We start from the raw sequence: 23,703 nt of genomic DNA on the forward strand, positions 1-23,703 counted from the left end.
CCCTGGAATCAGTGGCAGAAAAACAGTTGAGGACACAGAGATGAATGAATAAAGCAAAAGAAAGGAAACCCATGTACTGCATGTCCTTTCATAAAAATTCACTGAGCAACACAGTGGTGACGTCACTAAATCTCATTTTGAATCTCCTAAACAGTCGGGGGAAATCTCGGGTCTACTGCACCATATAGGAACTGATGATTAAAAGACTGCAGTCTTCTTTTTTTTCTGATGCATTACTTCAAAATTAGGGCATTTTACGATACAAAGGGGGCCAAGGGTCAACTCAGATAAATCTGATGGGATTTAATTTTCCAAATTGCCATGGAACACCTTGGAAGCTCAGATTCCAAGGTGTTCCATGCCACATTGTAATATTACCGTAAGACATCTCTCAGAGTAAGCAACTTCGAGATCCTACAAATGGAGATAATGATTCAAATAACTGAGATTTTGCCCTGTTTATTAGATGACACATGACCGTCATATGTATTCTTTCTTGGGATGTTGTCATTTCCATATCTTATCAGGATCTTTGTGGTCTTTGATCCCAATATTATGAACTTTATTGCAATCTGTTAATCAATAAATCTGCAGTTTTATCAATGGCACTGATAATGAGCCTGGCTTGTCATGTGTTTGATCAGGTAGAATAGAATAGCTGCTAAATAAGATCCCCTTTCTTTTTTTTGCACTGGAAAGGTGGCGCCCTCCTGGATTGGATCCTGAAATTACCCCCCAGAGTCCAGTACACAGTTTGTTTAGTAGTGCCAAGTCCTGAAGAAAGGGGACTCCTGAATCCCTAAAATTCTTTGAATTAATATAGAAGTCTGAATAAAATCAAATGACATGTTCTGCATTTTGTGCTTTTCTCCTTGCACACTCAGTCCCCTCTCGAGCATAGCACTGACATTCACCTGGGTGGCTGCCTAGGAGGAATCATTCCCTCTACACTGCTATGATTTGACTGAGAACACTTATTACTGCTTTAAGAGATCCAGCACCCCAAACCTTTTGTATAATTCCTAAGGTAGCAGTTGCTGTCTATGTGCTCATTAGGAAGATTCACTCTCGCTGTTTATCTGGCTGATGACTGTTACCATGACTAAAGGTAATGGAAAATCTAATATTTGGGATTTCTCACTGGATCACAGTGTCATGGGTGCCCTGGTTGCCCTATAGGAAAGTACAGGCTGTAGCACACGGCATGACAACATGAGGACTATACAAGTTGTGATAGCACTTACTGTTTTAGAGTGCCCCAGGAGTTTAGGCAGATGTGGTGTTGTCCAAAGAACATGAAATAATGTGCACCAGGGTCAGGGTATGTGTTAGGCAAAAGAATTATACACCCTGGGTTAAACAGCTGTAGGGGGAACACAAAAAGGGTAAGACCTAAAACCTATGCTATTGATGTGCCCCATGGGCATGGTTGGAATAGGTGAAAACTCCTTGGGTGAAACATATTTGCCGTTTTACTGCTATGTAGGACTCCCAAGATTTCCTGTCCTACAACAGCAACTAAGACTAAAATCTTTTTTTTTTCTTTACCATTAATTAAAAGAAAGCCAGAATGCCTGTTGGATTTGCTTTTGAGACCATTGTAAACATGACTGAGCCCTGGACAGCATTGCAGACCAAAAAAGACAAAAAAGAACATGCCTTCCATTTTGAAGTAATTTTATTTCAGACCATCCAAAAAGATTTATATAAAACTATACAATACTAACTAACACAGTTAGGTTTGAATGTGTCATATCTTTTTGCCCTTTTTAACGTACATCACTACAGACAAAATAATACCCAAGACAGAGGCCAACAACAGCGCAAATTCCACATACAAAGCAATTGAGGCGTCCATTGTAGAGATGTCCAGTCCCAGGAAACTGACGGATTTTGGTTCATTAGAGGGTTCTGGGCTGCCACTTGCTTGAGTATTCCTGGTGGTGGCGGAGGTTGTTTCTGCAAAGCAAAAGAGATTTTTCTAAGTAGTTTTGAAGTTGATAGTTGACAATTGTGGTCTGACAACACACATCATTTATGTGTACTAAGAGTTGTCAGCCCTGACTGTTGTCTTCTGCTAAATTACTTTAATCCTCCCATTCTCCTCAGCTCTATAATATAGATTTTTTATTATTTAATTCTGACACAGGATAGCTCTGAATATAAACATGAGCAGCACCCATATATGGCTCTGCCTAGTCCATAAGTACTGAAAGCCCAGCTTGCATGATGATGCACCCCCAGGAGGTGCAACAAAAGTTTCAGAATGATGCAACTGTCATTCTGCCTAAAGAAGACCATTGGTACTCTTCCTTATCTAATCTGGAAAGATTCATGAGGTAGGCTGGAGTGTAAACATTCTCATTAAAGTCTGCTTGATCTAACATAATAAAAACCTGGCCTTCCTGTGTTATTCTTGAGACTATGCAGCAGAAGAGGCAACACATGCAGGACCAGCCCTGCTTCCTCTATGCAATGATAAAGTTAGCACATAGAGTGAGTTGTTGCCCTTCTTCTAACTACATCTAGCCATAAAGCTAACCTGGCAAGTTCATTTATACCCCCCCGAACTCACCTTCAGGCAAATTCTCTGGTTGGAAACAAGGATGCGAGATATTTCTTGGATTGGGGAAACCATTACACCTAACTATGGATCTGTAGTATTTGGCAGAATCTTTAGGAGTGCGAGGCAGAGCCGGGTCTGAGAAGTTAGTGTAGTAAAGACCAAAGCGTTCCGTGTACCCAGAAGCCCACTCAAAGTTATCCATGAGACTCCAGGCTGAGTACCCACGCAGGTCCACACCGTCAAGCTTGGCAGCTGTGTGAGTAAGAACAGAGATCAAATTGTCAGGATTTTTATTTAGAAGGATTCAACCACTAATTTGGTCATTATTTACGCATTGGCCATACAGCCCCAGCCAACAAAAACATTATATAGCCTAATATCTAAATGTAATATGTAACCCCACTTAATCTGCATTTACCCAGGTGTGGGCAAGGCTTGTTCCTTTTTGAGGGGATCTTTAGCCCTATCCGTGTATCCGTACCCCAGTGAATAGAGCTCATCTAAAAAGCTGAAAACTGTTGTCAACGTATAGAGTGCTTTTTAGATTCCTCACTAGTGGGTGCAACACACACTTATTGGGGCAGATTTTTTGGAAATTTTCTTATTTAAAGAATACCCAATCACGTGCAAAAAAAATCTAAAAAAAGTTTCTTTTCTTACACATGATTGGAAGTCAGCAAATTGGTCCATAAAATATCCCTTGGGGGATATTTCACTTTGCTAAGTGAACAGCCAATATGGCTTTGGAAAATCCAACTTCATTTGTATTTTTCATCATCTAGTGGCTGAAATATGGATAGCTTGAAAATTAAATGATCTTTTTGGCTATCTGTAAGGGTGACATTCTTTCCATTGGTCAGAAATGTAAGAGCCATTCTTCCCTCTGACCACATACATATACTGTGAGCTGTGGATATAGTAATCATAGAAAGGGTTCTCTGAGGACCTGAAAGTTTTTTCCAGGGTTCCCCCATGTTAAAAGGTCACAAAACTGCTGTATGAAAAGCTGTTAGAACCCCTCAGATTTTTTGCTGCCTGGTGTGCCCATTTCCCTTAATTTGCCATCCTCGAAACGCAACATAAAATTAAAAGAATTCTTTACAATGTTTGAGGAAAACTACTCTTAGAATGTTGTGACCTGAACAGTTCTCCACATTGGAACATTTACATTTATCTCATGCTCAGGTGTAAAGTCTTTAGTCTTGATATCTAGGGCACATTTGGGGGGGTCTGCGCAGCAGAGACCCAAACAGTAATACAAAACGTGACCAAGGTTCTAAGTCTTCCATACCCTATTCAAAACTAAAATTTTGTTCATGGTCGGTGTGATCAGTGGAGCGGTCATAGTATTTTCTCCTGAAATGTAGCCATCTTCCCCTTCTCAGAAGTTTGGGATGATTAGTACTGATCATCTCTTTATGTTTTCCATGATGGAAACTCCTTGCTAAGCATTTCAAGTGTTTTTTTCACATGTTCAGTTTATCCATCATTAGATTTACTTGTTTCATACCTTTCAGGGCCTCATTGATATAATATCTGTAGTAATGTTCTCTCCACACATCTTTCAGGTTTGTCCCACGTTCGGATATTCCGTTCTCTGTTATATAGATTGGTGGGTTGTTGAATTCTTCCTTTATCCAGTTTAATAGTCTTCGCAGGCCAAATGGAGTCACTTTCAGCCAGGAGCTGCCTGACCCAAGCCAGCTGCGGTCACTCCATAGGTAGACTTCTCTGTCGTGATAAAACACATTTATTTATGAAAGTGACTGATCATTACTTCCCACACATCTGGCCCTTCTAATGTTAGCAATATAAAAGAGAAACTTTTAACAAAAGTGGGTAATGCAAGTGCTCATGTGGGGGTTTGGAATGAGATCTTTATTTACCAAATATAGACTTTTAAAATTGTGTATATTGTATGATTTGCCGTTGCAGTAGGCTATATCTATGTCCTGGCTTCTGAAACCTTCCAAAGCTGAAACATATTCCTCTATTGCTACAAAAAAATACTTTGTAGCACTTTGTGTGCTCCAAATGCTTTTGGAAACCTAGTATTACCCTAGAAAAAAGATCATTACTGCGGCACAGAGTTTGTACAAAGCACCAATGTGTCGGGAGGGGAGCTTAGTAGGCTCATCCAATACAGGCTGCCTGCAGAGATTTACAAACAGTTGGGGACAAGACCAGTCACCCTGCACAGAGAAACACAGCTTTAGTGACTGGTCTTTATTACAGGTGTTTTCTACACAAAAAAATGTTTTTTTAGGATTAGTGCACAGATGTGGAAGACAAGCCTTTTGTATTTAGACAATATTTGCATATTGAGGAGTTTTGCTTTTTTAAAAATACTGATGGTGAGATTTCTGCTGGGGTGTTTTCATTCATCCAGCTATGTTCTCTAAACTAAAAAGCCAACATCTTGCAAAAAACTTTAATATTGACACACTCTTTAGAAAAGATTCATTTTTCAATTGTTTTTACATTTCATATCTATCTGTACACTCGTTTTTCAAAAAAAATACTAGTAGAATATGTAACTGGGCAACATAACCAACTGCAAATGCTGTACCATGTTTGCCACCAACGACTAACATAAGAAATTCTCTATTGTGACTTTTAAACCAGTCTAATAAATATGTTTCCCAATTGTAGCCATGCTTGGATTAGGTGTCTTTAGCCTGTCCCAGTATGGGAACTTCATATTTACAATTATTTAACGCGTGTGCATAGCTTTAAACCTGTATATCTTGGGACTGTGACCATAATATTGTCCCTGCCTTATCTTTACCTGTCTCCTTCATAAGCCTGGTAATGCAATTCATAGATGGCTTGTGCCACCAGGACAGTAGTGTAGTGGTTCAGCCCAAAGAAATCATATGACCCTTTAATCCTTTGCTTCTCGCTTTCTGTAAACTCCGGCAACCTGTATGAGAAAAAAAAACAACAAAAACTTGACAGGACTTTTGAATTTACCAAGCTGTTGTTGTTGTACTGCTGTGACCATTTACCTCTTGACTTACTTTAGTTTTCTTGTTGTCTGACCCTAGTAAAAAGTTTCCCCATCTTTCTCTCCCCATTCAGCCCTCATCTGGTGGTTCTGCCAGTAACACACTTTCTGTACTAAGGTGACAATGCTCACTCACTGTACTGTGTGCATGGAGAAAGAGCATTGTCACCCTGAGGAGAAGAAGCCATTTTGGACTGCAGAAGGTTTTTTGGCTTCCCTCATAGATTAGGCTATGACTATGACATTGGATTGTGAGCTCCAATCAGGGACAGTTACTGATATGACACGTAAATTGCGTAACACGTAAGTCTTAGCAGCTATATAAATACATTATAATAAAATAGTAATGATCCCATATAACAAAGGTCACTGTGCAAACAATATTTATGTAACAAAGGTCCCTGCACATACTCATGTGTCGTGTAACAATCATTTTCTTACCGACTTTCAGGCAGTCCATAGGCAAGGCTCCTTTCACGCACGTTCTTCTTCATGATCTCTGGGTAATCCCCTGTTTTAAATATTGGGTACCCAAACCAACCACCGAAAAACTAAGGCAAAAAAGAAATAAAATTTGTATGGCAACAAGATTCTATTATTTATATAATGTGATACAGACAGTGGTAGACTTAAGCTACGTACACACGTCAGATTTTTATCGCCCGATAATCGGCATCGGCCAATTATCCGGCGAAAATCTGCCGTGTGTACAGTCGGTGTCGTCCATCGTCCGGACGACCGACCTGCCGGATCCACGAACGATGGACGACAACCGATCCTAATGAAAGGGAAGGGGAGAGCGCGCAGCAGGGTGCCGCTCCGTCGCTCTCCCCCTCCCCTCTCCATAGAGAATGAACGGTGCTGTATGTACAGCACCGTTCATGTATCGTGCACTCCCTTGTCGTTGGAAAGGATCGTGAAAGATCCTTTCCAACGACAAAAATTGGAAGTGTGTACGCAGCTTTACTATTAAGTACAGCAAGCATGTGCTTATGGGTGGCAGAGTTAAAGATGCAGCTTTTTCTGTGGGGTTTGCGAGCATGCATTGTTCTCCCACAGTACACACAAATTGTTAGAAAGCCAACACACCTCCCCTCTCTCTCCAACAACAGACCCCACACTCAACCCAGACAGCATTGTATAATCTTCCTGTACAAATACCTCACTTCCCTACAGACCTCCCCTCTGTGCAACCGGTCCCCTGAAGCCCATTCTGTAAAGTTCTCCATGCTGTGGTTGCATGTCTAATGTCATTCCCTACAATGCAGAGCCAATAGCAGAGCTAATAACCCTTGCAATGTGCGCGTAGCCCTTTCATGAAGCATAGTTGTCCACCATTAATGGATTTCAGCTTTAAGTGCTTTTATAGTGATACACACCCCTATGATAGGATTAATTACTGTTGGAAGCTGGAGTAATGAATAGTGTTTCACAGTACTTCAATTTATTACTGAATTGTATATGTAATCCTTACAAATCTTCAGTAAGAACAGTGCTGAAAAAGAGCTTTTGGATGCTCATACTGTCATGTTGCTGAATACTTGAATTAAGTGCGTGCTTTCCTCAATGTAGGTGAGTCAGACAATTTTATAGTAAGGTTCAGTAGTACCGTCATTAACTATACTCTTATTTATCCATTATCATAACATAGGCAATATTGGGATCAGTGAAACAAGAAAATGGTGGCTGTAAAGAGGTGATCTTAATAGAGGGGTGCTAAAGCTTCTATACCTACAGGGCCTGTTACCACAAAGAGTACATGGAGTCATGAGCATTTTTGGAGAGATGTGCTGAATTAGTTGCTAAAATATGTTTTCTTAGATTTTGCAGATACATACAGTATTATTTACAACTTTACCCTGGGTACTTTAAAGACTAACCCACAACCTTGAGTGCAGGCTGCCTGGCCCAATACATAACTCTGTCCCTGTTCCAGCAATCTTTGTGCAGCCTTTTCTTATCTTGTTTTACCAAAGACTTGATCTTCTTTATCATCAGCATGTGCATCACAGTCTGATTCCTATTGGGAAAGCTGCACTCAGCAGAAAGCCACCATGGGTATGGGATCCTCAGGGATGAATGGGACAGAAGGGTGCATCATAGAACCCTGCAGAAATGATTTTGGAAGAACGGCTGGGTGGCACAGAGTAGGACCACACACTGAAGATTGCTCATACAAGTAAGTTGGGAACCAGATGGGCTACACTCAGTGGGTGAAGTTATTTAAAATTACTGTTAATAGAGCATTTAGGAAGTGGTGTTACCTCCAGGAACCAATCCAAATATAGGTTTATCAGTCTTAGGCCTTTCAGTCTACACATAAGTACAACATACCAACAAGTATCTGCGTGCTGCATCCACATCCTCCTGCCTGTATGGGTTGATGGGTTCGGCCCAGTCACAGTTGAGGGTGATGGAGATTTGTCCTCCCTGTGTGGCTCTGTATTTATCATTGTACAAGTGCCAGGCCTCTGCGTGAGCCTTTATGAGGTTGTGTCCTGCCACATACACTGAAACTCCGGGGGACCTAATACCTTGTAACAGAAAAAGAAGAGATTAGGAGACATTAGGAGATCACATCAGAGTGCAAGATCATAAAGTAAATATCAAAGCAATTTTTAGAATTATATTTTTGAAAATAGTGGTCAAGTGATAAAACCCTTGTAGGGATGTGTGTTCATTTTTTTAAAAGGGCAGGTAGTTTTTCTGTTAACTTTCTAGGAGGTTTTAAAAATATTACCATAATTTGTATTCCCCGTCTGGAAAGATTTGTCACACAAGTATTCTATCTCTTATGTCACTCATATAGATGTCATATGTCAAAAATGTTTTTACAGAAGTATTACAGAACAAAAAAAGAATTGTTAACTGACAGTTTTATCCTGCACAATCTAATTAATTCCATGGATCTATATAGCCAATGTATTATTTTGCTTCATGACTTTTACCTGGTGCAAATGAGCCTTCTCCATACCCCAAATATGCAATGATATATGGCTCATTGAGGGTGATCCAGAACTTCACTTTGTCCCCCAGTCTCTGGAACAGCAGATCTGCGTAGTCTCTAAATCTCTCCACTATGGTTTCATTTTCCCAGCCACCTATGTCCTGGAGAGCTTGGGGTAGATCCCAGTGATATATTGTCACCTGAATATGAAGAAAGATATGAATTATTTCTAGTTATCGCTAAAGTTGGGTGGATGATGATTGGAAGTGGTAACCATTTAGTTTGAATAATCAGTTCTTCCATTGACATGCCCGTTTGTCTAACAATGGCTCAGAAGCAGGCTAGATAGAGGGCAAAAATGAAAGCAAAGCTGGCTCAGTGGCTAGCAATCTCGCCTTTGCAGCGCTAGAGTCCAAGGTTTGAATCTTGGCCAGGACACTATCTGCAAGAAGTTTGTATGTTCTCCCCATATTTGTGTGGGTTTCACCTGAGCACACTTGCAAAAACACACAGTTAGGTTAGCAGGCTTCCACCCACAATTAGCCTTGGCAGGGACATTAGTTTGTAAGGCCCTTTGGGGACATTAGTTTGTAAGGCCCTTTGAAGGACAGTTGTAAAGTGCTGCATAATGTGTCAGTGCTATATAAGTACAAGTTCATAATAAAAGGAATGACAACAGACAACAATGCCTTTTGCTTTGTTGCAAAGGGAAAAAATGTTGGAGTTTGAGGATTGGTGCTAGTTGAGGTGCACCAGTATCTTCTAGATAAGAAGAAATTATGGTCAAAGTTAATTAAAAAAAAAAACATCTTGTAGTACCTGAGGGGTGATACCAGCATCTAGTAGGGCATCAATCAAACGTATGTAGTAGTTCAGTCCTGGTTCATTCACAAAGCTTCTAGTACCATCTGGAAGTACCCTTGGCCAGGAGATGGAGAAGCGGTAGTGGGTGACCTTCAGACTTTTCAGCATTTCTACATCTTCGTCAAGACGGTAGTAACTGTTGCATGCCACATCTCCGTTACCCTCACCTATAATCTTTGACTCTGTGTGTGAGAACTTGTCCCAAATGCTCACCCCTTTTCCATCTGCGCTCCAGGCACCCTCTATCTAGAAATCAAAAAGAAGATGGAATTAGCACTCAATACATTCCTAATTAAATATGGAACTGGAATCTGGAGATTTAGTGGGATAGATTTATTAAAAGCATAGAGAACTAATAGAAGGCACTATTTGTAAGAACTGTGCTACTTTACATGCCCCATTAGGAGACCACCAGAAGATACAGGATGGTTTGGTGTTAGATCAAAGTGAACTCAAATTTGCTCACTTCCACTGCAACTGGGAAGCAAGAGGCATGCTTAATTTTGTTCTAACTACTCTTCCTATAAGGCATATGTGTAATGTTAATATGTTTTTGCACGTGGTCCATGGTCCATATTGAAGTATGGTAAGTATATCCTTCTATTATGGTCTAACTACATGGTCATTTGATTGCTTTTATACTCCAAATCCATGTGAATACGAAAGCAATTTTAAACAACTCCTATCTCAAATGCATGCCAGACTGTTGGCCAAATGCTCTGAGTCTGCCAAGAGGATAAAGAACATACAAAGCCAAATATTACCAACTAAGGCTCAATTTACACCTCTGCTAATTTGATTATGTACTATAGGGACCTTTTGATTATTTTGCTTTGACACTATGGGCCTGATTTATTAAACCTCTCAAAGCCTGGAGAAACTAGACTACCATGGGAGAACATTGGTGATCAAGCAAACCCGGAATGGATTTCCTAAAATCATTTCATATTATTTGGCAAAATATTATTTGACAAATATTTTCAATCCTTAATCAAATAAATTCCAGGGTTGTTGGATCACCCGGCTTCACCCATGATAGTCTATCTTTTCCAGACTTGGAGAGCTTTTTTAAATCAGGCCCAATGCACTTTAAAAAAAGCAATAAAGTGCATAGAACCCTGGTCATTTCTAGAGGGGTAAATAAAAAGTAATCAAAAGACTGAAACCATGTCAGATACGGGTCCTTACACTACTTGCTTTATGATTTAACAGTGAACATGGAGTTGCAAAAATGAATATCTTTGATTTGTTTCTTGAGTTAATCTGTAATTGAACATTTACATTTTTTTGCCTAATGGATCTTAATTTAGATTATCTATCTATAATTTTTTAGCATGGAGGAATCCTTGAAATAACTTTCATGTCTCCAGGGACCCCCTGCCATAATTACTATATCCACAGCTTAACTTACTAAGTATTTAGTTGGATAAAATGGGAAGTGATAACCCTTTTAAAGTTTTTCTTCTGTCTGTGTGTCTGCTGATTTGTCACTATAGTATAACACATAAGGGAAAATTTTGTGATAAACACATATTCTCCCATAAATACAAAAAAACAATACTGTACCTGAAAAGCAGAGGAGGCCACACCCCAAGCAAAGTCTGAACGGAATTCATCAAGCAGAAATATATCATCTTTAGACTGGGGGATTCCATTGTTCCTTATCACTTCAGCATAATACATGGCTGTACGTTTGGCTGTCCTTGGCCGATTGGGATTATTAAAATCTACATGGTGGAGACCAAACCGGAGTCGATATCCTTGTTCCCACTCAAAGGTGTCCATTAGGGACCACGCACAGTAACCCTTCAGATTGACACCATCCAGGCTGTAAGCTTTGCATAAAAAAGAACATACAGACCAAGAATTCACAAGATGCTGATTAAGGTAAAATTCTATTAAAAAAGATACAGCTAACCTTACACATAAATACATTTTTTTCACTTAACACCTATTGAGAGAGCTCTGTCAACCAACTTTTATGGGAAAAGAAGGAAAACAGTGCAGTCACTATGCTACTAAACAAAAAAAAATACTCATTATTATGTGCACTTAGCAAGTCAGGTTTTCTCTATATGTACACTTAATGGACAACTATAAAGGGTAACATGAAATATGGGATTTGCCTTTTGTGACCTGTGTATTGCGTTTCAGTTCTTTGAGTCACTGATCCAGAATCGGTATTGAAGCACTGGGCAAAATTTAAAAAATAGTCCCCAACTAGGAGTTTGTAACTAAAAAGCAACTTTGGCTCCAATACATACCTTCTACAAAGAGAGTTGTCCTTTTGGTTGCAGTAATTCCTTTGCACTAGTAGATGTCCTCTGCCTTGTAGTTTGAGGAGACTGAGAACATCAAGTGACTGTAAGGTGTCATTGACTGGTCATCACCACTGAACACTGCATTCACATACATTGATGCAAATAGCAGGAGAGATATCATCATGTCAGCACTGTTCTCTGTATAATTGAGAACCATCAACCTCTAGAAAAGATCCAAAGGGGACTCCAGATATCAAATGTCTGGCTTGGAAAAATCTTAAATAGCTAAGTATAAAAAAGGTTAAATAAAATGTTGAAGATGTGTTGGGAGGCATGGAGGAGGGGATGATGGGGTGCCCAGAGTTAGGCTTTAAACCAGTGAAACCCAAGTTGTTCATCTGCATACTAATTCTAGGCCAATTATTCAGAAAGTACTAAAGCCAGTCCAGAGTTTCTCCATTGCAAAGGGAAGTAATCAGTGGAAGCTTACATTATTAAAATAATCTAGTAGTGTAGTAATAACAAGGACATTTTGTGTTCACAGATTTGCTTTTTACTTATTTGAGTCCCTGTTTCTTCCTGTAGAAAGGCTACACTGTGAGGATTGTGTGGTCAGGTAAATAAATATATACTGTTTATGGTACCAACCTTTTAATGCTTCATCAATATATGTCTTGTAATATTCTATTCGAGCAATGTCATCAAAATCAGGGTTACTGTCCATTGAAAGTCCACTTTCTGTAACATAGGTTGGGATATCACCATACTCTTCTTTTATCCAGTTAAGTAGCCTCCTCATCCCCCAGGCTACTGCTCTATAAACGTCATAATAAGCTGTGGTTGGCCAACTATCGTCAAATCTTTCTACAATGTCAATATCAGTATTAAAAGATGGAGGGTGCAGACTGACAGTTTTATACTGAACTATTTTGGTTGTGTAGATGTTAATACAGAAAACATCAGCTGTGCCCTGGATGTAGGCCTTCTCTTCATCTGTGAATGCTGGAAGCCTGGAAGATGAGAGACCCTGAAGCATACTCTTGTTGGCCACTTGCCACTTCATGGCCTCTGGGTAATCGCCATTTATAAAGATGGGGTGAGCAAACCACCCCAGTGTAAATTGCAGGTAGCGGTCAGCGGCTTCAATGTCTCTTGGGTCTGTTCGGTCATTGGGTTCCACCCAGTTTGTGTTGAGGCTTAGTGAGATAACACCTCCTTGGTTACGTCGATACTTTTCATCATAGGTATGGTAGACCCTGGCATGAGCTTTCAATAGGTTGTGTCCTATTCTGTATGGAGCAAAACCAGGGTCTTTTGTTCCAGGTGGATGTGTACCAGTCCCATAACCAGCTGTTGCAATGGTGTAGGGTTGGTGGAATGTCATCCAGAATTTGACCTTATTTCCAAATGTCCTAAAGCAAAAGTCAGCATAGTTATTGAAGGCTTCAATAATAATGTCACTCTCCCAGCCCCCCAAATCTTGGAGAGCTTGAGGTAGATCAAAGTGGTAGAGAGTCACCATTGGAGAAATGTTATTTGCAAGTAGGCCATCAATTAGTCTGTTGTAGTAATCAACACCTTTGTCACTGGGAGTGCCTTGTCCAGTTGGAAATATTCTAGACCAGGAGATGGAGAAACGATAACTGTTCACTCCCAAGCCTCTAAGCATATACAAGTCCGCATCTAGCTGGTGATAACTGTCAGCTGCTATATCCCCATTACCATTTGCAAATATATTTCCAGGTACATGTGTAAATGTGTCCCATATACTGGGACCTTTTTCATCTTCATTCCATGCTCCTTCCACTTGGTAGGCTGATGTTGAAACTCCCCATTTGAAATCTTCTGAAACCTCTGCATAATGATACATGTCTCTTTCGAAGGCTGTTTGACCTGAAAACTTCTCCCATACAACTTTTGCCTTCGAAGGCACTTCTGATGCCAGCTGGTGACCCATCTTTTGAGACTGTGGCCATTTTGCAATAGAAACATTTTTGGTTTTGAAGTTTGGAAAGCCGTTGTTCTCTATAATGTTGGAATAGGAATAGGCAGATTTTTTGGGGGTCCGTTGTCTGTTTGAGTTTTGGAAATCTACATGATGTAAACCAAACCTTTGGGTGTATCCCTCAGGGCCCTCAAAGCCATCCAAAAGGGACTGGAATATGTATGATCTTATTAGTATCCCATCAACATTGGATGCTGCAAGATGAATAAGGAGATAAAAAATAATATATGAAAACAGTTTCCCAGCCTTTCTCTGTGCCCCCTTGATGGGTACAAAGGTTATACAGAACAGAATATTGTGTCCGGTTGAAGCACCAAACAGTAAAAAAATATAAGGATAAAAAGGCAGTAGTCACAGGATTCTTGTTAGCAGGATAGCCTGCAGCACAAATTAGCAAATGCTTGAATGAAAATATGGTTTGATAATTGACTAAGTTAAATCTTGGCTAAGCAATACCATGGACCACATAAGGCTAAGTTACATATTGTGTTAAATACAATCGTTTCTCTTGCCCACACCCACTAATACTCCCTGCACTCACTGACCTTTCTGTTCACTGTAGGTTTAAAACTTTCACCAATTTGATTACCTACTACAGTGTTTCCCAACCTTTCTTAGTCGCGGCACATATTTTACAATTAGAAAAATCCCACGGAACACCACCAAAAAGTCAGACACGTAAATTAGCTACCTGCTGCCATCTAGTGGAAGAGTTTTTTTTTGGTTCTGCCTATCACTATACATCGCTGGTATAGACAAATGAAGACAAATTTTTTGCAGTAAATAAATCATTTTGGGACCAATTAACTGAAATTGGATAATTTCCCACGGTACACCCGAAGATCTCTCAAGGCACACAAGTGTGCCGCGGAACAGCGGTTGAAAAACACTGACCTACTATATGTGAAAATTTTCAGGCCTCGTAATCCGCCACTAAGGCCTATACATTTTTAAAGGAATAGGTAAAGGTCACACATTCCTCTACGACTGGAATAGCCTGGTATTTCTAATGGCTCTAGCAAGCCATTACAAAGGTGGGGGGAAAGTAAACACCAATACTGTTGGCTATAACTTAAATAAGCAAAGTGACAGATTTGTTTTGACTGCAAACTCTTGTGCCTAATAAATAATGAATCTTCCATTGAATGGACATTACCTTTAAGAGCCTCATTGATGTAAGAGGTCAGGTAGTGTACTCGGGCAGTGTCATTGAATACGTCCTCTGTACTGGATGTTGGCATTCCATTGCCAGTTATGAATATCGACAGTCCTGCATTCCCATACTCCTCTTTGACAAAATTTAAAAGCCTCCTGAGGCCCCATGGCACCACTGAGATCCATGGAGAGGCGGTGGTTGGCCAGGTTGGATCCACATGGGTTGTAAACCCACCAATATTGTTATAGCTAGACTCACAAGTAGAGCTGCTGGAAACATCTACCAACTTAGATGTGTAGTGTGAGATCCCAAAGAAGTCTGCAGTACCCTGTATATATGTCTTTTCTGCCTCACTAAAAGTGGGCAATGGAGCCACTAGGCTGGGGCACTGGGTGTTCTTCTGGTGTACCTGTGTCTTTAGAACCTCTGGATAGTCTCCATTCACCAGAATAGGATGAGCGAACCATCCAAGCATAAACTGAAGATATCTCTCTGCTGCTTTCACACTTTCTGGATCATTTGGGTTCATTGGCTCTGCCCAGTCTGAATTCAGAGAGATGCCAACTGCTCCATATTGCTCATCTCGGTATTTATCATCAAAGATGTGCCAGGCCCTTGCATGAGCCTTCAAGATATTGTGGGTCACCTATGCAGAAGACATAAGAAACATTCTTATATAACTGGCAGTTTTGCTTACAGAACTGATTACCATATATTCTATTGTTATAACTGTTATACACTGGTTAGCTTTTTAAGTTTCTACTGTTGCCACATCCAGTATCCTATAAAAGTACATTTATAAACCTAAGGAAAAAGGGGGGACCTCCTTGGCTTCAATTTTTTTTTTTTTTTAGTTGTAAAAGTAAATAAATTAAAGCTTTGAAAATTCATTTTTTAAAACGTTTTTTTAAAGTTGCAAACTACATAATTTTTCATCTAAATTGGAATGGTGTGCAGCCGATGCTTCAGCTCATTCTGGGTTATTCCACACTTTATTGAGGGGGCGGCTTCCTAGAGAGGATTCTTTATGGTTATTGTAAGTTTTTTTGCTTTTATTATTTTTTATTAAGTAATAGGATATGTTCATCTATAATGATCTCAATTGAGTTTGAACAATTAACAATTGAGACTCGTCTATGTAGTTAGTAACTTTTAAAAATGCTTTTTAATAAGCAATTTTTTAACCATATGTTTTTAAAAGAAAATAATAAAAAATCGATGCCAAGAAAGGTCACTTTTTCCTTTGTTTTATATATTTACTTCATATATTCTAAACAAAAAAAATCACCAGCCTAAAACTTTTTTTTGGATTTGGTTGAGTTGGAAAGGATCAGAACTACTGCTGGGTTTTTGTTATTATCTACCACATGGTTAGAAAGATTTACCCCCACTGCCTGTTCTGCTGGAAATGGTTTCACTGAACAGATATTAGGGGAAAACTGGGGAATAGATAAAAATGAAACTTTGAAAGGGGTTCTGGACTTTCCATATTCTGCTAAATAATTTTTTTCCTGGTTGTGTTGCTGATGTAGAATTACTTTTACTGGTAAAAGGTTGTGAACAGGGAAGGAGATGACAATAGATCTCACTCATAAAGATCCAAAACAGTAAAAACCTGACAGGGTTTGAAGCCCTTCTCCACTTAAATAAAAAACCAAATTTCAGTTTGCCATACTCATTACTGTAGCAATTATATCCATATAGATGAACAAACATCATACACATTTCTCTCTCAATGCTAAGACTAATGTAAAAAAATAGGCATTCTCTTATATGAAAATTTACATGAATTGAAAAAATTAAAAAAAAAAAAATTAAAAATTGAAAGGTAAGATTCTTATTTCTGAGTTTTACCTTGAATGAGGCACTTCCTGGATCTTTAATTCCAGGTGCATGCTCTCCTGTGCCATGACCGGCATAACTGACCACCCAGGGTTCATGAAAGGTGGTCCAGAGTTTCACTCGGTCTCCGAAGCTGCTAAAGCAGAAGTCAGCATATTTCTCAAAGGCGTCAATGATGGATTCATTCTGCCAGCCTCCTGATTCCTGCAGGGCCTGAGGCAGATCCCAGTGGTACAATGCCACCATTGGTGTGATATTTTCTTCTATTAGTCTGTCAATCAGCTTGTTGTAGTATTTCACCCCCGCTGTGCTAACTGTAGAATTGTGTCCTGTTGGGAAGATACGGGACCAGGAAATGGAGAAGTAGTAGATCTCAGCCTGTAGGCTCTTTAGGAGGTATACATCATAGTCAATCTTGTTGTAGCTGTCACACGCCAAATTCGCGGTAGCATTGCCTTGAGCATTGCCTTGTTGTCCAAAGACATCCCATATAGACTGCCCTCTGCCTCCCTCAGTCCAGCCTCCTTCTACTTTGAAGGCTGCAGAAGATGAACCCCACAAGACATTACCAAGGAATGCTTCAGATAAGAAGGCATCACGTTCAGCTGTAGTCTGGTTAGAAAACTTCTCCCAAACTGTGGTGAATGCTGACCTTGGAGATAAAACTCTGCCCATTTGCTTCTGCGATCTGCCAAACAAAAAACAAGCAAATCTTTCCTGTTGTGCCAGTAATTTAAATTACATCACTTTCCAAAACAACTTTTTTATTATTATCAGTTACCGTATATGGCATTCTAACATTTCATTTGTCTGTCTATTTCAAAGTAATTTCTCTACATGGTTAATATTATTGAGGGATGTAGCCAACCTTCATTTTGAAGACTGGAGATAGAACCATAGATGGGGGGGGGGTTAAATGGTCCTAAAAGTGTAAGGCCTGTAAGGATTTAAAAAAGGATCATTGTACTTTTTAAGGAAGGTACAGTTATCCTTTGCCTCCTAACTCCAGTGAAGAAATATTATCCATTAATATTATCTCTATCCATTATTTGCCAATAGTCATATATATACCATGGCCTTTAGTGTCCCTGGCTCCGGTCCTCCAAGTAGCTCACTATTGGGTATTGGGCAGAAAGTAGGCCCAGCTCCTGTTGTCTTTTATGTGTTTATTGTTGACTAAGGGAGCCAGAAATTAGTAGGGAGGAGCTCCACGTCACCCAGTAGTGTGGCATCAAAGCACATAGCCAAGTAGGCTCCTAGTGATACATATCTCCTAAAATGTCCCCTAAAGTGTCCTGCTGCCACCATTGCTTACATGCCAACCATTTTCCCACAAGGCTACCCAATATAGAGACTCAATGTGGGCATAAACTAATGCTTGGTGTTGTGTTCTTTCTCTGTGGTATGGCAATACTATCAGTTTTATCCCCCTAAGCTTCTCATTTTGGATAGTGGGTCATCTGCCTAAATTTTAGCCTGTAGTGTTCTTAGGTATTTTTGTTATTTCTCATCTTTGATTGACTAGGAACTTTTTATTTCTGAATAGCCCATTCTTTACCTTACTAAGCTTACTTAAAGGCATGTCTGATAAAATCTTGTGCTGGGCTCAAGAGCCTTCTTCTAAATGTGGGAACATTTTTTGTCTCATAATCATTTCTTCCCAAGCCATCATCTTTTTACCAATCCTTCTCTCGCTCATATCCTGAATTTTTAACTGTTAGGCCTTGGTTATGATCTAACGAGTACCACTAAGGGACAGATATCCACTCATTTGGTTTTAATTTATCACCCTTCATCCACCAGTCTCTTTTATTTCTTCTTGAGTAAAATTTTATTTTTTGCAGGGAGATCTCACTGCCAATATTCTCAATAGACATAAGATATAGGTTGACAAACTTACATGCACTCCCAAGGACACCCCTCATGCATTTGAACTGACATTAAATCAGTGGATGGACTACTGTGCGTCAGCTCAAACCCCTTACTGACATGGACTCTTTTCCCCCTTCCCCTCCCTTTGAGACCCCCTGGTTTAATGTTTATTCTCTTCTTATATGGGTATTTTGTAATCTCACAGTATTACATTGCACTGCACATGTGAACTGCACTAATGATTGTAATATTATTACTTTGCAATTGGTTATGATGTGTTGATTCTGTGTCCCTTCCCCTATTTTTTTGCTGTGCAAAAATATTAGGATAAAGATGTAAGTTGTCATCTTTCTCAAACTATAGGTGAAGAAATGTGTCTATGGTTAGGCAAATCATGTCAGTGGATAAGAGGTCTGGTGGAAAGGCATTAAGTACCTTGGGTACTAAAATGTGCCTCTGTTAACCAGTCAGAAGCTAAATAAAGTTTTTTTTTAAGTAATGGCTTCTTTACACATGGTAAGCTTACCCTACTTTCCTAGAAGGAGCAGGGAGGAAATTATTCACATCGTATCCCAAGAAGGTGGCACCTGTCCCAGTTATAGCTGAGAAGAAAGAAACAGAGTTATTTAAATATTAATTGTATAAGAAGCAAAGGAAAAAAAGGGTTCATGTATGGGGCAAACATTTTGTGCGTTACCTTGATTTATTTGTACATTCAAAAAATTGCCTGCTTCTGATCAGGCGGTGTGCATGTCTGTGTGTATGGCTGTGGCAAAAAAGAACTGTAAGGTGGAGACTGATTTAATATGTTCTCTGTATACTGTAATGTCTTGTGCTTTGGAGAAACATACAAAAATGCTTAAACAATAAGAAGTCAAAACAATTTTTGGGTGCACTATAAGGAGGGAGGATGTTTTGACTGTGCCTGAAGTTCTGTGTTTTAGTTTTACTCAGCCATAACATTCATGACAATGAATAGTAGCAAATACTTAGCTACTCAACTATCCTGTGCAACCTATGAGATGAGTACCCCCATTCTTCTTCCTCTTTCCTGTAGTAGCAGGCAGTATCCTTGGTTGCTGCATCCAACTGATATAAAAAAGGGGGGAGGTTGAATGATGGCAAAAGCCTAGCCTTCACTAAGGGAAGATCCTACACCTTTTATTCCATTTGCACAATACAAATAGGTTGGGCTATGTGGCTTCTGTGGATGTATGTATTGTGCATACTGCAACAGACACTTATGGTGGAGACAGTGATAATAATCCTTGCAGCTTTAAACAGCACCCTTAAAATTAAATTTTACTTTTATTATTGATAAATATTATAATATAAACAAATGCAACATATGAAGTTTTGTAACTTAATTGTTTTTAAATTAAGCTCAATTTCAAATTGCAAAAGCTGACATTTTATGATACTGACAAATGCCACTTTCTTCAGATATTGCAACTTTGAGTCGTTCCATGCACTATTTAAATATTTTGTATTAAAGTCTGTACTGATAAACAAGCCGAAGTTTAGAGGTCTACTGCAGACTTTTATATATGGTGACATACTAAAAAAAGAAAACAATGCAGCTTTCCTGGTGAGAACACTGGGATTTGCTCAGGTAGTGATAATGATACTGAAATAGATAACATACACAAACGATACCTAGAGTCATATAAGAATTGACATGCCTCTTGTGTTTTGGCAATATGTGCTTATTCCAGCAGGCAACCATAATGAAATATATAACACCTTCCTACCTGTATGTATGTTAAATGCCATGAGATTTTTATTGCTTTCCCAATTGCCATCACAGTTTGCCAGTGTTAAACCAAAAACCAGAATATTCAGGTTGCTCCTCTGGTTCTGAAATTCAAAGAGTAACCGATTAGTAATTCTTTATGACGAGCCTTATGCTAGACACATTCTTTGCAATGTGAAATCTGGAGTTACTTTTAGAGTTATGTAGTTTGAAGGTCAGACAGAATGGATATAACCTGAGTACATGTTGTAGTAGTTCAGGTCCACACACCATACCATACAAACTACATACAATCTCCTTTAGAATTTTAAGTATGATGGTCTTCCCAAACAATTTATTTACTTTAATCCACATAGACAGGCCTATATGCAATACATAATAAACGGTAGATTGAAAGCATCAGATTCTAATGTATGCACACAGAGATTGTAAGTACTATGATAAAAGGTGATCCTAGGTTTGAGCATTGACTGCAATGGTCATACCATTTCTGACCTTCCTAATGACGCCAACAAGCATTTTTCTCATTCTCATTTTTACCCAGGAATCTTTTTTAAAAATGAATAGAATCGAAAAGTAAAACAAGTAAAACTCAAAAATTGTTATATCCTATAATATAATTACCTTATATGGATGGCCATAATCTTACCTTGTAGGCTTTCCACATTGGCAGCTTGTTAGAATTTTGGCAGTCATATTCCATATTTAGGGCCAGGAAATCCACTGACTCCTGAAGAAAACAGTATATAGATGTGAATGCTGGTTATACTATACAGTAACATACTGGTAGAGCCCTGTGGGCTTGGTCAGTTAAAGTTATTTATCTTGTTTTTTTTTTGGGGTGACTGCAGAAAAAATATAATTTACCTAATTTTTTGCCCACCTCAGGGTCTGGGGTTGTCCACCAACCAATGGTTCTACCTACTACCCACCTACTAATCGTCCTTTTGTCATAAACATGGATCAGCAACTGATTTTCAGATTGCTGGCCTCATTATTTAAACCATAAGAAAGATTAAACTCTGCCACCCCATCCATAGATGCATTGGGCATGAAAACAAGTGTCTCTGACCACTCTTAAATGTAGACATTGGCAATATTTGGGAGCAAAGCCTTTTTTGTTCCTTTTTTTAAATCTTTAGTTAAACTACCAAAAACCTACAAATTTAAGTCTGGTTGCTGTGTTTTGTTAAAACATGAAGGTAGGATATTTTAGGGCTACATCCCAAAGCTTTGAAGCCCAACTGAATTTTCAGTTTAAATTAGCCAAACACTTTGCAGAAGAATAAAAACTAAAAAATCAGAAGGCAGCCACAGCCTAAGCAGTAAAATGTGTCCCCTTCTAGGATGTTAAAGAAAAGGACTCTCTCTGTGTGGAAGCAGTGGTCCCTTGCCCTGTCACACACCATGTATAATTCCACATAAAGCTCTGCACTCAGCAAAGTTCATGCTCCCAGATGACTGGAGAGCTAAATGACTATCATTTAAACATGAATATAATATGATTATATATTTTTTTGTCTACAGCATTGCAGATATGAGTTTTAGTGCATTGGGGTACCTGTCAAAAAAAATGACATTGCCAAGGACTATGCCAAGGTACTGGATTTGCCATGTGTTGCATTACCATAAAATGTTCTTGAAGAGTAGGGAATAATGCCACAAGGGCTGGATCTGCAGCAATAGACAGTTGTCCACCTGAAAAACCAAAGAGGAGTTTTAATAACATTGTTCTATATTTAATGTCATTTTATCTGTTTTTAGAGAATATGTAAGAACCAGACTCATAGTATCTTGGTTATTCCAGGTATAATACTGGTAACGTAGCAGCAATACAACCTTTTGATATAAATTTAAATTGTGTATGGCCAGCATAAGTGGTATGAATAAATGGAGACAGCAGTGAGCAATTCAGTCTCACCCAATGATTGCCTTCTTTGAAATGTTATTTCAGTAAGAATACTTTTAGAAATTTTAGAGAGACAATACCCTGAATGTTTTTGTTTTACATTACATGCATACACTATTTTAAATCTAACTCTTAAAAGCTGGTCCTGTTTTAGAATCATTAAATTTGTCACTGCTTCTGAGTCCTGATGTCTCTCTGAAATCAGAGTTTTACCAGCTCATTTTTACAAAGTGCTTTATCCAAGGTTTCTCATCTTTCAGTGTGTGACCCACTATTTGTACTAATTTATACAAGTGTATGAGTGTATTGTATGAGATGGTGTACTCTTGGTGAATTCAAATACCTTATAGTGTTCAGTTACATTATTGTACATCTAGTAGAATGCTAATGTGCCGATTCCCTGGGATTTGAGGTCAATGGCTATAAAGTATGAATCAATATGAAACACTTCTAGTGTCAATATATTTACATTGTGCCTAAAATATGTTTTAGGTTTTTGAGTGTGCAAGGAGAGTACTGCTGTATTTAAAGCAGATGCAATACCAATCACTAAGATCTCATATAATCTTTAATATTTATAGTTTATAACCTAAAAAGTAGCTTTCATTCTATTTAAATCTGCCGTTCTCATAAAACTTATGAAGGTCCTTTTTCAGGCACCTACTGCTATATGGTGACAGTACTATATTTTTGTCTCCCACTTGCTCATCTGCATTGTCAACTTTAAGGCCAATTCACACCTGTGTATTTGTGGTGACATGTTATGTGGAATTTACTGTGAGTGAAGAACTGCAATATCACATGCTGCACTGAGCTTTGATATTGAAAATGCTGTAGGTTCCACTTTAGGTCCACTGGAAAGTTCATTCAAATCAACTCAATTCTACACTCTGTTAATTTAAATCCAATTGACATTTATTCCCAGGGCAGGATGAGAGGTATCCAGTTCACATTTTCATCCATATACTGTCACAGTTGCCATGTAGGGAGCATGGTGACTCATATTTTAGCACTCCGGCCTTTGCTGTGCTAGGTCCCGGGTTCAATTCTCGGCCAGGACACTATATGCATGGAGTATGCAGGTTTTGTGTCTGTGTGAGTTCCTCCGGTGACCTTAGACAGTATTAAAGACATATGACTATGGTAGGGACATTATATTGTGAGCCCCTTGGAGGGACAGCTAGTGACATAATTATGGACTTTGTACAGCACTGTGTAATATGGTGGTGCTATATAAATACTGTGTAATAATAATAATAGGGAGCAGAATGCTGATCACATGAATTACCAGCAGGCTATCCCTATCTATTGTAAGAATGAGAGCCTAGAACTTATTGATGTTGCTTCAGTATGCTTTCAGTATGCAGGAATGCTTTGCAGAGATCACTTTTTAGCTATCCTAAGCCACATACAAACACTATTAATGTAAATGATTGGTGCCTATTACAATGATTACCTGCCCAGGCAACAGTGGTTGCATCCAACAATATTCCTCTGACTTAACTTGGTAAAAGGCTCCTA

General features: G+C 39.0%; 1 protein-coding gene across 1 annotated transcript; it reads right to left on the reverse strand.

Annotated features, from left to right (window-relative positions):
* Positions 1–1,660: 1,660 nt before the first annotated feature.
* Positions 1,661–20,998, reverse strand: LOC140335473 (lactase/phlorizin hydrolase-like). The gene is made up of 15 exons (XM_072418107.1): positions 20,923–20,998; positions 20,272–20,377; positions 19,047–19,122; positions 16,661–17,336; positions 14,807–15,452; positions 12,294–13,844; positions 10,951–11,219; positions 9,340–9,630; positions 8,522–8,720; positions 7,908–8,107; positions 6,015–6,124; positions 5,355–5,489; positions 4,077–4,297; positions 2,576–2,818; positions 1,661–1,959 (listed from the first exon to the last, which is right to left on the reverse strand). The coding sequence occupies exons 1-15, from the start codon at positions 20,974–20,976 to the stop codon at positions 1,751–1,753; spliced, it is 4,986 nt and encodes a 1,661-aa protein (XP_072274208.1). The 5' UTR covers positions 20,977–20,998; the 3' UTR covers positions 1,661–1,750.
* Positions 20,999–23,703: the final 2,705 nt, after the last annotated feature.

The sequence above is a fragment of the Pyxicephalus adspersus genome, chromosome 7 (assembly GCF_032062135.1).
Source record: "Pyxicephalus adspersus chromosome 7, UCB_Pads_2.0, whole genome shotgun sequence".
Lineage (NCBI taxonomy): Eukaryota > Metazoa > Chordata > Amphibia > Anura > Pyxicephalidae > Pyxicephalus > Pyxicephalus adspersus.

Coding starts and splice junctions, on each gene's coding strand:
- LOC140335473 (XM_072418107.1), bottom strand. CDS start 20,976: ATGGAATATGACTGCCAAAATTCTAACAAGCTGCCAATGTGGAAAGCC. Junction 15,453..16,660: donor CAGGAAGTGCCTCATTCAAG/GTAAAACTCAGA, acceptor TCTTCTGCATAG/GTGACCCACAATATCTTGAA. Junction 9,631..10,950: donor TGGCCTCCTCTGCTTTTCAG/GTACAGTATTGT, acceptor TTTGATTTCTAG/ATAGAGGGTGCCTGGAGCGC.